At 44.4% G+C, this 15552-nt stretch overlaps 1 protein-coding gene across 3 annotated transcripts in view; it reads right to left on the bottom strand.

The window, feature by feature from the left end:
• Positions 1 to 15552, bottom strand: part of ABCA1 (ATP binding cassette subfamily A member 1) — a 147304-nt gene that overhangs the window by 52257 nt on the left and 79495 nt on the right. For all 3 annotated transcript variants that reach the window (XR_010148603.1, XM_001138040.6, XM_016961357.4), the window contains exons 8-11: positions 12311 to 12403; positions 7128 to 7368; positions 4267 to 4406; positions 3818 to 3934 (exon numbers count right to left, since the gene is read on the bottom strand). Coding sequence is in view for 2 of the 3 variants with exons in the window: in XM_001138040.6 (XP_001138040.1) it covers positions 3818 to 3934; positions 4267 to 4406; positions 7128 to 7368; positions 12311 to 12403 (591 nt within the window). In the remaining variant the exon portion in view is untranslated. The remainder of the gene's footprint in view (positions 1 to 3817; positions 3935 to 4266; positions 4407 to 7127; positions 7369 to 12310; positions 12404 to 15552) is intronic.

The raw sequence follows: 15552 nt of genomic DNA, 5'->3' as shown, positions 1-15552 counted from the left end.
CCTTTTGTTGTTGTTGTCGTTTGGATTCAGTGTCTCGCTCTGCCGCCCGGGCTGGAGTGCAGCGATGGAATCACAGCTCACCGCAGCCTTGACCTCCCAATCCCAAGTGATCCTCCCATCTCAGCCTACCAAGTAGCTAAGACTACAGGTGCACACCACCACACCTGGCAAATTTTTAATTTTTTCATAGAGACAGAGTCTTGCCATGTTGCCTGGGCTGGTCTTGAACACCTGGGCTCAAGTGATCCTCCCACCTCAACCTCCCCAAGTGCTGGGATTACAGGCACAAGCCACCAGCCCAGTGAGTATCCTTTAATATTTCCCACTTTATATATGAGAAAATGGAAGTTCAGAGAGGTTAAGTCTCTAAGATTGGGTCACTCACACAGCTATTAAGTAGCAAAGCCAGAATGAAAGCATAGGCCCTCTGTTTCTAGTGCACCTCCCCCTCCCCACTGTGTTCTATCACCTTCCTCTTTTGAGACCCAGTCTGTTGATCCCACATAAAACCTAATTCCTTCTTACTGCTTAGTTTAGAAAAATAATGCTGCTGGTTAAACCAACTAAAGTACAATCTTTTCCAATTGCAGGATGTACAGGTCATGATGCAAAGGAGGCCTATTTCCATTTCTTGTTCCCTTGCCAGTTGGTTCCTCACATGGGTCAACACGAAAGAGAAGGACAGATCAACCCGCTGCTCAATCAGCAGATCCAGAGGGGCCGAGGCAGAGGCCTGCACAGATGTGCTGCCAGAAAAACAGCAGCTGCAAACTCAGCAAAAAGGAGAGGCATTTGCAACTCCTGTCACAGCTTCGACAGAGAAGATGAAGCCCTGGTTCTACCGAATTGGAGTCTCCAAGGGTCTGAAAACTGCTGCTTTACAAAAAAATCGGTCTTACTTTCACTAACATTATAAGCTTTTCCCCCCTGGCGCCTTTGTATTTATTATTTCAATGGGAGCATAAGGATTTTATAGAGTATATGTAATTTCATTAATTATTCCTATAGTGCTGAACATTTAGTCTATTTCCAATTTCTCACAATAACAATATAGCAATAACATTTTCTCTCATATGGTGACTTCTATAAAATTATTTCAGTAGGCTACATCCCTGGGGGTGGGTGGAATGGAAGTATGCAGGATAGCACATTTTAAAATGGTTCTTTAAATTTTCATTCCAAATTGCTTTCCAATAGAGAATAGCAATTTATACCATCACCAGGAAGGTATGTATGTATTTTTCTTAACATAACAGACACAAAATTGTACCTCACAAGTTCACAGAGGCCAGGGTTAGCAATTCTGAAGCCACTTTATTTGGAACAAACAAAAGCAGAGTGAAGAGACGCAGCCTTTAGGGTGAAGTCGGCCGTGCCCAGTATGGCTTCTGAACAACATGGCCAAAAAGAACAGCAAGACTAGAAAGATGTGCCCGCTGAGATCACTGAGCACGTGGCCTCTCTGGGGTGCTCGTGAGGGGCAGGAGACCTAAGACTGCCCGCAGGGGTGGAGGCAGAGAGAAAACATGTCCCGAGGATGGGTGGCTAAAAGCAGCTCAGAAAAGAGAGCAAATCAGTGTCAGAGGGTTCCAAGACTTGCCCGAGAGAGGTGCCCTGGGACCTGTGGGGTGAGGCAACACGGGCAGACAGTGCCAGAGAAAGCAGAAAGATCAGAGCTACCCCAGCAGAAGCAGAAGCCTCAGCCATCACCTCGTGTAGGAGATGCCAGGCTACAGGGGGTGACAAGCTCATGTTTGTGGAATTAAATAAACACTCTTTAAGAGAGGGAAGAAAGGCCGGGCACGGTGGCTCATGCCTGTAATCCCAACACTTTGGGAGGCTGAGGCAGGTGGATCACTTGAGGTCAGGAGTTCATTCCAGCCAGGCCAACATGGTGAAATCCCATCTCCACTGAAAATACAAAAATTAGCCAGGCACAGTGATACGTGCCTGTAATCCCAGCTACTCTGGAGGCTGAGACAGGAGAATTGCTTGAACCCAGGAGGCAGAGGCTGTGGTGAGCCAAGATCATGCCACTGCATTTCAGCCCGGGTGACAGAGTAAGATTCTGTCAAAAAAAAAAAAAAAAAAAAAAAAAAGAGAGAGAGAGAGGGAAGAAGCAAAGAAAACAGCTGGAAGAGGTTCCCTTTTCTTCCACCCACAGGCTGATGACTCCCTCATCATCTATCTCCAGCCCAACCACCCTCCTCCACTGCAGACCTCAGTAGCCACTGGCCTACTGGACATCGCTACCACCCACCCAGCTAGAAATCAAGATTCGCTTTGATGCCTCCCTCTCTTTCACTGCTCCACCACTAAGCAGTCACCAGGCCTCATTTCTTGCTTTATGCCTTGGCCACTTGGAGAGCCTCCTCCCTGGTCTCCGCCTTCATTCTTGCCTCGTCCTTCTTCAGGATCCACCCCATCAGAGTAACGTATCTACATCTCCCCTTGCCTGGTCCCCTAGAGCTTAAAGTAAAGGTCCTCAGCTTGACACAAAAGTCCCTCCAAGGCATGCCCATGCCTTTCTCTCCAGCCCCAGATCCCTCATTTCCAAGCACACACACTGGATTTTCCCAGCTAGATTCCTAATGAATGCCATTGCCATGTTTACAAGGATCTTGTCCTTTAAGAACTGGGAGCTTATGAAGAATTGGAGCACCTAAGGCAAAGTCAATTTCAGACTAGGGAAGCATCTATTTGCCCACAAATCAAAATTCACTGAGTCACTTCACAGGGCCTCCTATAATCCTCTGAGAGCCAGACAAACAGAAAAAGTCCAACTAGTAGAAATATGGATTCCAAGGAGAGGACCAGGAAGAAAAGGCCTGAAACCACACTTAGGTCTACCGGGCTAGATCATATAACCCTCCTTTAGAGAAGAGACCCCACTTTAATGGCATGAGCTATATTAGTCAGTGTGAATCCATACAAATCACTGTTTATGCTTTTCTCAGTATAAAGTCCTTTGTTTTTAAAGGGACTTCCTCAGTAACGTGCCTCCCAGCAGATCAGGGAATAGTCCTAAACTTCGGAAGTGTTCCCCCTAGGTAGGTACAGTCTCTAAAACCCATCTGCCCTTAAAGTCAATAAGGTTCAAAACAAGAAACCTGGGAAAATCCTCACCTGCTTCTTAAGGGGAGCAGAGACAAAAGGAAGAGGCCTCCCTCACCATGGAAACAGGAAATAGTCTAATGATTCTCTAACTCAGCCCAAGGCAGGAAGATGTGATTAACAGCACTCAGGCTCAGGCAGAGGAGACATTCTGTTCTTGCTCAGCCTGCTCCACATTTGAATCCAATTGTCTCTAGAGCACTTACCCCTTTCAAGTGGCTCTGAAGCACTAAGTACATTTCCCCTCCACACAGTAACAGCAGCTCATCATTCACACAGTGCCCTGAGAATGAGTATCTCAGGCCAGTCTACATGTAACATGATGCTTTTGCTCCCACACTTCTTTCCAAAACCTACCAAAACACAGGGAGATGCTGTGGCTGGCTGAGAGGCTGCAGCCAAAAATGAAAATAGGGTACTGCAATTACTCAACTCTACTTCCAAACACTAGCCCTCACTAAGTTTTGCAGAAAACTGCTATTTGACCATGAGTGGCATGGATGCTGATATGCACAGCGTTATCTCTGCACCATGGCCTGTACTTCTGGAGAGGTGGTGCCCTGTGACTTTAGCTATGCTCACTACATTCCCCCAGCTAGATAAACTGAAAGAATTCTCACCTCACTCACACCTGGGAAAGTGACCAGAAACTCACCTCTCCAGTATCAAGCAGGCACATGGTAATAATGGGAGGGACACTCACCCGGACAAGGTCCATTTCTTGGCTGTTCTCCATGAAGGTCCAGATCTTGGGGCTGAGTTCCTCCCACATGCCTTCCAGATCATGGAACACAGCCAGTTCCTGGAAGGTCTTGTTCACCTGGAGTCAGATGGGGAGCCAGGGACCGCAGAAAAAGGAGGAGAAGCAGAGACAATGAGCGCTTTGGCTCCTCCCTGAAAAGATACCCCATCACAGCAGCCCTGCGCCAGTCCTCCCCATCCCCAAGAAATGCCTGCTTGTAACTATGATTCTATACCCACGACTGGGGAGCTGGCCCAGCTCTGGTCTGCATCAGACTTGAGGTTTTCACTCTGGGAATTCCAGAAGAGCCGTGAGTATACTTAGCACACACTTCTGAAGCTACCTTGAGTTTTTTGCCCCCAGTTCTGGGGAGATTCTGGGGAGGGAGTCTTGGGCTGGGGGCAGCTTACCTCAGCCATGACCTGCCTTGTGGCTGGAGTGTCAGGTGTATACAGGATCTTCCCAACGAGCAGCGGCTTCAGAGCTTTCCAGATAATGCGGGAAAGAGGACTAGACTCCAAATTCTTCATCAAATCATTACAGTAAGGAGCTACAAAGAATAGGAGAGACAAATGTTCATACGCATGGTCATATACTGATAGAAACTTACAAGGGCTTTGGAGCCAGAGAGTTCTTAGTTCAAACCCCAGCTCTACCACTACTACTCATATAATAAGTAACTTATCTGAGCCTCAGTTGGCTCCTCTGTAAAAGTAAAATTCATAACATCTATGTGGAGAGATGTGGAGAAGATTATCTCAGATTAAACTGAGATATCTATAAAGAATGATGCTTGATAAATAATCAGAGCTTATTATAATGTCAATGACGGATAACTCACAACTGAGCTGATCTGGAAAAATGTTTTCGTGAAGCACAAGCCCTCCCATCCAGATTCACACTCTCATGCCAGCCTCACCATTGTTTTCACTGACAACTAACATGACCAACATTTAAACTGACTCTTGAGGGGCAACCAGAAGGCTGAATTCAGACCTCAGTTTTCAAGCAAAAACCAAAATTTGGGGCCAGGCGCAGTGGCTCACGCCTGCAATCCCAGCACTTTGGGAAGCCAAGGCGGGCGAACCACCTGAGGTTGGGAGTTCAAGACCAGCCTGACCAACATGGAGAAACCCTGTCCCTACTAAAAATACAAAATTAGCTGGGCGTGGTGACGCATGAGGCTGAGGCAGGAGAATCGCTTGAACCCAGGAGGCAGAGGTTGCAGTGAGCCGAGATTGTGTCACTGCACTCTAGCCCGGGGAACAAGAGCGAAACTCCGTCTCCCAAAAAAAAAAAAAAAAAATTCTCAGCAGGGTGCAGTGGTTCACGCCTGTAATCCCAGCACTTTGGGAGGCCGAGGCAGGCGGACCACGAGGTCAGGAGATCGAGACCATCCTGGTTAACACAGTGAAACCCCATCTCTACTCAAAATACAAAAAAAAAAAAAAAAAAAAATTAGCTGGGCATGGTGGCGGGCACCTGCAGTTCCAGCTACTCAGGAGGCTGAGGCAGGAGAATGGCGTGAACCCAGGAGGCGGAGCTTGCAGTGAGCCGAGATCGCACCACTGCACTCCAGCCTGGGCAACGGAGCGAGACTCCCTCTCAAAAAAAAAAAAAAAAAAAAAATTCTCTTTAATTAACACAAACTAGTATATGTACACTTAACAAAAACCCAAATACAGAAGTTGTAACAGACAAATGGGTTTGGTTATCCAGCAGGATCCCTGATTTTTAAAAATTCATTCTAAGTTTTTCAGGGATTTTTAGATACCAAGTATCTTCTATATGCTGGAAAGATAATAGAATTTTTTTTTTTAATGAGGATGCCCTCACAATTAAGTCTGTCATGGAAATGAAGGCTTCCTTGGGTCAACTTGCAAGCTGGGGGAGAGGAGGAGATGGGATTTAATTAAAGTTGCCTACAATACCATCCTTTTCAGGCTTGTAAAGCAACTTGCGAATGTCTGGAGTGCTTTACTCCAGAGAAGAAAAGGTTCTTGTGTTACAATAAAGTACAAAACCTGCCTCACTCAGTGTCTGAAAGACACACCTGTGGTTGGAAATGGAGAAAGGTTCCCCCGCATCAAGTTTTCAAGGAAAAGGATGCCACTGCCTAAAACTGTGACATTGGATCCCTGCTGCCACGAGGCATATGGCACACGGTCCCACAAAAGTGCTTAAGTGTGGGGAGTGGATATGGAGACACAGGGTTCTTTAACACTGCCTTGTAGCTAAGAACGGGAAACAAAGTGCAGATCAAATGTCTGAGTGTGAGAACACACACGCCACCACTAACAGCTATCTTAGAGAGCACAGATCCAGGCAGATGTGGGCTTGAATCCTGGCTCTTGTGGATTAACTCTGATGTGGCTCTGACCAAGGCACTTAACCTCTCTGAGCCTATGAAATGTGGGGTTAAAGAATCTTCCCTGCAGGGTTATCATGAGGGTAAAATGAGATAACTTAAACAAATGCACAGTGCACAAGAAATTCTACTTAAATGTTAGTTTTTTGTTGTTGTTGTTGTTGCTATTATCATTACTGTTATTTCTTTTTATGTTATTATAAAGCTTATCTCAATGGTAATATTAAGACCAGTACATCATCCTTTTTAAAAATGCTTTTCTAGCTTTTTTGAGTTACAACTGACAAATAAAAATTGTATATATTTAAGGTATACAATGTGATGTTTTAATATACGTATACTTTGTAAAAGGATCACCACAATCAAGCTGTTAATAAATCCATCACCTCATAGTTGCCTTTTTTGTGTAGTGTGAACACTTCAGATCTACTCTCTTAGCAAATTTCAAGTATACCATACAGTGTTACTAACTATAGTCATCACGATGTACATCAAGATCCCAGGAACTTATTCATCATGTGAAACTGACACTTTTTACCTTATATATATTCCATATATAAGTGAGATCTTGCAGGATTTGTCCTTCTGCCATTATCTCATTCTTGATCACCCTGGAAGCCACCTTTCCACATCCCCCAGAAAACCAGGAGGTTGGCTGTCAATCACTCATTCCATTGATAAACACTACTGTGCACCTGAGATGTGCCAGGCTGCACTCAGAGAACTGGGGACAGGTAGCTATTCAAGAGAAGCCTCTCTCCTCTAGGAAGAGCTCAGTCTGGTGGGCAAATGGGCATGTAGACATCTAACGCTGCTACAGAGGGAGGAGATGACACAGGCCAAGACCAGAACTAAGGGAGGGATGGGGTTGGGGACAGGGCTGGGGTCTGCACGGACACTCACTTGTAGAGTTGTCATAGAAGGTTTCAGCATCTTCCTCAGTGCCATTGCCTCCAAAGAGGGCTTTGTAGTTGTTGTCCTCATACCAGTTGAGAGACTTGATCTTCAGCCCCCCTCCCTCGGGATGCCCGCAGACAATACGAGACACAGCCTGGTAGATTTGGGTGGAGGAGCTGGAGCTGTTCACATTGGTCAGAAACATCACCTCCTGTCGCATGTCACTCCAGCTTCTCATGCTGAACAGCTGGCGTCAGGGATGGGGACAGAAAGGAGGGTAGGGGAAGGGAGAAAAGGGCAGTGCAAGGGTTGGGGATGAGAAGAGAAAGAAACATCTTATTTTCTTGACCTCTCAAAAGCCATGTCCCAGAACATATTTTGTCTGATGTCATCTCAAAGCCTTGGGATGAGCTTGCCAGAACCTGGCTACCCAATCTGTGTCCAGGGACGAGCAGCATCAGCATTACTGGAGACATTGTTGGAAATGCAGATTCTGAGACCCCTCTGCCGACCTGCAGAATTCAAATCTACAGCTTCACAAGATGCCCAGGTGATTCCTATGCTCACTAAAGTTTGAGAAGCACAGCCTGGAGTTAGTGAAGCCCCTGGGGCTGGGCTTTGTTTCACCGGGATTATCTTCCAGTTTATAGATAAGAATGCTTTCTCTGAACAGCTACATCTCATTGTGGTTGAGCCTATCAGGAACTGCTCTCATCCTCGATAACTGACTCATTTCTAAAACTCCCCGAACTCTAGTGTAGAAATTGAACAGCCCTCTTCTGCCTTGGGAGAAAAGGTACTGTATGTGAAGTTCCCTATCTTGGTCTCAGTAAAGTGTCAGGCAATGAAAAAGCATTAAGATGAAAAACTCGAGTCTGGGCCGGTGCAGTGGCTCACGCCTGTAATCCCAGTACTTTGGGAGGTTGAGGCGGGTGGATCACCTGAGGTCAGGAGTTCAAGACCAGCCTGGCCAACATGGTGAAACCCCATCTCTACTAAAAAAATACAAAAATGTTGGCCAGGCATGGTGGCAGGTGCCTGTAATCCCAGCTACTGGGGAGGCTGAGGCAGGAGAATTGCTTGAACCCGGGAGGCAGAGGTTGCAGTGAGCCAAGCACCACTGCAATCCAGCCTGGGCGACAAAAGCAAGACTCAGTCTTAAAAAAAAAAGAAAAAGAAAAAGAAAAACTCAAGTCTGAACCCTAGTTATGTCCCTTGTCAGCTTACAGCCTTTGAAAAGTCACGTCACGTCTCTGAGTACTCAACTTCTCCATGCTTCACGGAGCTCGCTGAGACACAACTTGGCTTGGTTTTGGTAACCCTGGGGGGGCACTAGATGCTTATACCATGGTCTGGACACTGCCCTCTACTCATCATCAAGACAACAAAGCTACAACAGTGTGTGGTGAGGCACAAATCCTATGCCACACAAGAGGGTGCCCTGCACAGAACAGTCCCAACAGCGTGAGTCAGAAACCCCAGGCAGTGTCTGTGACTGCCACTCAACAGGCATCAATGACCCAGGCAGCGCTCTGTCTTACATGCAAATGTATTCCGGCACTTTGTGGAGTTCTCGGCCCCAATGCTATTATGAAATATTTATAGAGTACTTTGTATTTCCAAACATTTCACAATAAATCATTAATAAATCCCTGTATTCCTGGAAATGTCACTGCGTGTTCACACCGCCTGGGAAGACTGAGCTATAGAGCACAGAGGGGAGGGGAAGGGCCACGAGGCCCTGCACCCAGCCTGGAAAGCTCCATATGCCTAGCTTTCAACCTCACAGCCTGCTGGTTCCTGTGAGTGGCGTGGTCCAGCACTCTCTAGGTCCTAAGCTTTGCCTTCTGCCTCCAGAAGGGAACTAGGCTCTCCAGAGGTGGGTCAGAGGCCACAAGGATTTTTTTTCTCCAGAGAGGGGGCATCTAGCACACTCCACAAGAACACAATTAGGTGAGGTGGACAGCTTTTCCCAACTTTTTCTTTTCATAACCTGTACGAGGCATACAGACAGAAAGGGGACAGAGAACCAGGCCATTTTGCCTTTTGTTGCTTATTAGAACAGCCCTAGAGATTTTTAAATAATAGTGAGTCAAAACACTCACTTCTCTTTCCACAGGCAGCCTCACCACCAACCCACCACTCCCCAATCAAAAAAACAAATTTCTTCCCACATAAAGCCAGCAAATCTTTCTAAAGAAGCACCATAAATTATTGAGTTATTCCAAACTATTGACTCTTCCCAGCACCCGTTTCAGGGGTAAACTCTTACTCTTTCTCCTACACCTCAGCTCACACTCCAAACTTTATCTGGGAAGTGCTTCCTGACTCTCAGGGAGGGATGGCTCTTCATCCTTTAGCCCACGGATGATGGTGGTATTTGAACATCATCGGTTGAGTGAATGAATGAAACTGACTTACTCCTTTCTCAATCCAGCACAATGTCCTTTGTCCTCCCTTTCCCCCATCCCAGTCTCTTCTCAACCCAACAACCAGAGTGTAAACAGTCTAAACTCTAGATCACATCATGTCCCCTCCCTCAAGCCCTCCGCTGGATTCTCATCTCACCCAGCAGGAATCCAAAGTCTTGCCAGGCCTGTATGGCACTCACCTCCTCCTGCTCTGAGCTCCTCTCCTCCCCCCACCACTTGCTCACTTTCCCTGGTCCTTAAACACATTCCTTAGGCATGCTCTAGCATCAATGTCTTTGTATCTGCCATTCTTCCTGTTCGGAGTTTCCTTCCCTCACCACAGACATGCTATCATCTCCTTCAGGTCCAACTGTCACCTTAGAGAGAGCTTTCCTAATCACCCCCTTTAAAAAAAGCATCTTCTCATGCTCTATGCCCCTTACCCTGCTTTTTCTTCACTGCATATATCCCTCCTGTGGCATTGTACACTGACCTGTTTGTTTCTGTCTCTCACCCTATATGTGCCCCAAGAAAGCAGAGAAGTTAGCGTGTTCACTGCTGAGTCCTCAACACCTAGCAATGCCAGGCAGCTGGTCGGTGCTGGGTGGACATCTGAGATGCTGCCTCCCTGTCCTCCCTTCCCATCACCCAGATGTGAAACTCATGTCAGCTTTCATTCATCTTATTCCTCAAGTCCTCATTTCCTCCCAATTTCCAGGTTCTGCTAGTGCATATTTTCTTTCTTGGAAGGTTCTCCTTTCTATTCCAGTCGCTACTGGAGTTTTTCACGAAGCAGGCAACAACACAGGCTTTGGAATCCAACAGTTCTGGGTTTGAATCCCAGTTTTGTCAATTAACTCATTGGGTGACTGGAAAAGTTGCCTAACCTTTCTGAGCCTTGGTGCCATCTGCAAAATGGACATGATGAGACCCACTCAGGTTTGTCATGTGGAGCATACAGGGAAATGGGTGACACTGTCTGAACCAAGGCAGTTTCTCAGAAGACATTCACTCCCTTTTTCTTTTCCTTTCAAGGGTTGTGCTTTGGTCAAAATTATCAACTTTCCACACACTGACTGGACAAACAAGTGCATTTATTGATCTTCTCCCATTTATCTCACAGAAATAGCAAGTTAGACAATGAGTAACTTTTGATCAAAGGGACCTGGAGGTGTTCTATTGAAAGAGGCAGATGGTCCTTGCTTGTCCTGGACCAGGAGCAAGCAGGGCACAAGAAACAGCTGCCAAGAAAAACGTATATTGTTCACTTGGAGAGTTTCCACCACATCAGCAATGGGAATATCACCTGCTTCCAATTTTTTTTTTAATGCCAGAAAAAAAAAACCAGGGCCAGTGATGTAAGTGAAAACAGCTGTAACCAAACCCTGAGTTTAGAGGCAGCCTCCCCTGTTACAGACCCTGCTTTGCTTTCTCTAAGGCCAGAAATGAACAAAGGACAGAGGGCTGGGAGGGGATCTGCAGAGCAATGCAAGGCATGTCAATGTCAGCTAACAGGGCCCTAGAGAAATAGCTACGGACTTGCAAAACAGTTTCTCTTTCTCATTCTCCCGCTGGAAGAACCCCAGTTGGTCCAGCTTCCCTACCTAGTAAAAAAGGTCACCAGCCTTCATAACCAGGGTAACAAATGGCAAGCTGAAAGAAGGCTTCTCCTCTGGAAAGGGAACCCAAAAGTCAGACCTCATCAGTCAGAAACACGTGAGCAGAATTCAAAGAAAGAAAGTAGAACAGGACAGGAAGAAATACACTAACGTATCAATAGTGTTTGATCTCAGCATTTTTGTATTTTCCAAGTGTTCTGCATTTTCCACAATGAACATGCAATACTTTCATTGTTAGAAAACATAAAGTTTGTTTTTGATATTTGAAAAAATGATGCAAGCACCAAAAAATGGGTAGGTTAGATACAAGCACCAAAAAAAGAAAAATGGATTAGAGAAGCAGCTAAAAATAAGGGTGGACCAAGTCTGAGACAATTTCCCCACAAATTATTATTTTCCAATATCCTACACGTTAAAGTCTGTATTGTTTGTGAGCACTGCCCCCTGGCTTAGCTTCCTATGCAGGGGGACACCAGACAGTTCCTCGCTTCCAAGCCTAATTTGAGACAAGGCTGGGAGTCAGAAAGGTGGAGTGTGCACTGGCTGGGAGTCAGAGCTAACTGCTTTTGCAAGTGCCTACAGGCCCTCTGATCCTACGACAGAGATTACTCTGATATATTTGTCAACATGTGGACCTAAAGGCAAACTCAACTTAATGTTCATTAAGAGACCATATTCCCATAGTTGAACCTCAGAAGCCAGATGCTTTCAAGGGAAAGGGCTGAATTAGGGGTACCACGTTATTCCTGTTAGTTAGCAAGCATGTGTGTTGGTAAAATGATTGGCCTTGCTACTGAAGAAGCAATATGGAGAAATTGCTGGTCAGACAAAAGCAGTGCATGGGCAGTGGCAGAGATAATTCTCCTCTTTACAAATGTATGATTACCTAGGGGCAAAAAGAAAAAATGGAGAAGGTTCTAAACTAGATATCCAGCTGTTAGCCACTAACCAATTAGCTCCGAGACATCTATGAGTTTTAGGTTTCTTCATTTCTAAAATAAGGAAATCAAAACATTATTGTTTACATCACTTATACTTTGAAAATTGATATTACATCCCATGTGATATTCAAATCAAAAGGACCTCTTGCCAGACTCAGGAATGAAAATACTGATACAGTGGATGATCCGCTTTCTGGTACTGGAAAGACACAACTTACCTCCTGGGCCAGAGTCCCAAGACTATGCAGCAATGTTTTTGTGGCTTCAGCCAGCTCCTTGCTCGGGAGGGGAGATGTAGAGTTTAGTGTTCTCTGTAATGAGAAAGAAAACTTTGTTTCTGAATTCAAATGTAAACCTGAAATCTCTATTGGAAATAAACAAGTGAATTGAAACTGTTCACAATCTTGAGTTTAACAAACAAGAAACCGACTCCTAACCAAAACTAAAGACGCTACAATTATTTCTAACTGTAAGTTTGCATTTTGTTCATTTTCAAACTCATTCTTTGATTAATGGTTTTAAATGAAGTAGGAAAATTGTACTTAAAACTAGTTAATATGCAATAGATTAAAAGGATCTCATGTGGGCTGGGGGGATGTGTCCAATACAACTCTGACCGCAAATTCCCAAATCTGTCTGCATCTGCAAGATGGGTAATACGGGAATGGCTTTGAGAAACAAGTTAATGATGGCTCACAAGAAAGGAAGAAAATATAAAGTTTAAAGCTGTCAAAAACAGGGAAAGATGGAATTCTGTCACTCTGTTCAAGTCAGCACTGTTTCTAACACTGGAAATTGAATGTAGAACACTTATTTTTACATCGAGTTTTAGTCAAATCTTTATATGTACCAATTCATATATTTAATTGCTGTTACATGTCACCTAACTGCACAGCAGATATAGGACAATAATTCATTAGAACAGGGGAAAGATAAATTAGGGCAGAAAGCATAAGCTAAAGAAAAAAAAGAACAATAATTTACAGACTATGAAGTCAGAATTGCTATAGCTGAGGAGCCTCAAGTTGGGTTCTGAGTGTTCAGGCTTCCAAAGAGAAAAAGACATGAGATCAGTTTCTTCATTGTTATTTGTCAAGCAGGAAAAAAGTACCCAGGGAAAATCCACCTTTCTTGATGTTTCTATGAGCATTGTTTTATTCAATATCATATCAGACATCTCTGAAGTTTAGAGAAGGTTGGGCTATTTTGACATTTGTCATATCAGAGACTGCTGTGAAATTATAATGTAGACTACACAAGAAAATGTCTAGAAGTGGCTGGGACTCACTATCTCTGAGAAATAGCCGCCTGGGATGTTTTCTTTCAAAGTGAATTCCAAATGCAGAAGGGATTGAGTATCATTCTGATCATCACAATATCCAAGCATAATCCTCAATGTGCATTTCTGAGAAAACCTGCCTAAAGGTTCTATGAAAGAACTTGTCCAGCTGATTCATCTCTTCTGGAACGGGTTCTTCACCAGAGTCCCAGGACTCCCACATTCACAGTCCTCAAAGGGACCTACGCGGTCTCCCTTAAACGCCAGACTCAGGTAGGCCTCTGTGATACGCAGAGGTGTTCATGATTGTTCCTTCCATAGAGAGTAATTCATGAGCAAAAACAGGTGAGGTGTTTTGTTTCTACTTTCTCTCTTTGGGTTCACTTTATAACTAAAGGTTAACACACTAGAAGCCGAACCTACGGAGAACTTGACTGGAAAACTATTACAAACACAAACTGAGAGATCTTAATTGAAAGCTATAGGAGGTAAAGTGTTTTTGTGTTTACCGTTAGGCCTACAAGATGACAGATGTTCAAGACAGCATAGCAAAAACAAAACAAACCCAGGACAAAACAAGAAACGCCAGATCCACATAACCTAAATTTAAGAAAAACTTAAAAACGTGATAGTTAATCCACTTCTTTTATAAGGACTGAATGGAAATAAGATTGTTAGGATTCTTGTCACTCACTCGCCCCCGCCACCCTGTGCCCCAATTCTCCAGTCATGGGAACCTGGGGTAGCTATAGAACCCTGGGCAAATGACTCAAATTCCCCATCCTTCCATTTTCTCGACTATGCAGCAAAGTTTAAAATGCTGTGCACGTATCACAGAGTTTTTATAAGCACTAAAACTAGAGGATATGTACAAAGCCCCTCGCACAGTGCCTGGCACATGGTAAGTCCTCACAATTGTCAACAATGTCATCCCCTGCCTTTTTCTTCCCTTGCATGAAAGTTTACTGCCAAAACTGGAGGGCTTTTGTCTGCAAACAGGGTTTTCAACTTCTTAAAAAGACAAACATCCTTTCTCTGTTTCTCGGCAAGGTCTTGAACTTTTTCTTCTATTGAAATGTCCTTCCTCTGCTAGGCAGAGAGCTAGAGCTATCATCACACAGCATATCAGCCACACTCCAATGTGCTGTCTCTAATTGTATAATTACTCCCCACCACAAGGTGAAGACATCCTCATCCTAATTCCTGAAGGCTTGGGATAAAATGCCTTTCTCCCCTTCTAACCCTTTTCTTTTACTAAGCATTTGCCAAACTGCAAAATAAAGATAATACTAAGTGGATGAAATATACATGATATGCATAATAGGTTGTGTATAGATATACTATATGCATCCATGTATGTATTTATGTATACGTCTATATGTATAGACATACATACACACATATATCTTACACATATTAACTGGCCTCAAAGTTGACATTTCAGTTGAAAAACCTGAAGGAAAACTCATTCCCTATGGTAGGTATGTGTATACTTATATGTGCACACACACACATATACATCTTTATCTTAATGTATATTCATTATGTACCTTCTCTTTAAAGCAGGTGATGTTTTTACAGCAGTGGTATAGCTTCCCTTGTAATTAAATTTAATTATCCAAAAGAAGTGACTTAATTTAAAAAATATCTTAACTAAAAATGCTACCAGCTGCACTTGAATATGACCAAAATCATGGCAGAATTGTAAATGACTGGGATTCACTAACACCGTGAGGTCTCGGGAGCTACTGTATCAGAATCACCTGTGGTGCTTGTTAAATATGCAGATTCAGGCTGGGCATGGTGGCTCACACCTGTAATCCCAACACTTTGGGAAGCCAAAGTGGGTGGATCACCTGAGGTCAGGAGTTCAAGACGAGCCTGGCCAACACGGCGAAACCCCCTCTCTACTAAAAGTACAAAAATTAGCCAGGCATGGTGGCATGTGCTTGTAATCCCAGCTACTAGAGAGGCTGAGGCAGGAAAATTGCTTGAACCTGGGAGGCAGAGGTTGCAGTGAGCCAAGATGGTGCCAATACACTCCAGCCTGGGCATCAGAGTGAGACTCGGTCTCAGAAAAAAAAAAAAAAAAAAAAAATGCAGATTCTCAACCAGCTAACACCTACTGAATGAGAAGTTTAAGAATGTGATCCAGGAATCCTCAGGAGACTCTTTTGAGCA

Source organism: Pan troglodytes, chromosome 11 (assembly GCF_028858775.2).
Source record: "Pan troglodytes isolate AG18354 chromosome 11, NHGRI_mPanTro3-v2.0_pri, whole genome shotgun sequence".
NCBI classification, from domain to species: Eukaryota; Metazoa; Chordata; class Mammalia; order Primates; family Hominidae; genus Pan; species Pan troglodytes.
The sequence above is the reverse complement of the archived record's forward strand: the minus strand, read 5'-3'. Positions and strand labels throughout refer to the sequence as shown.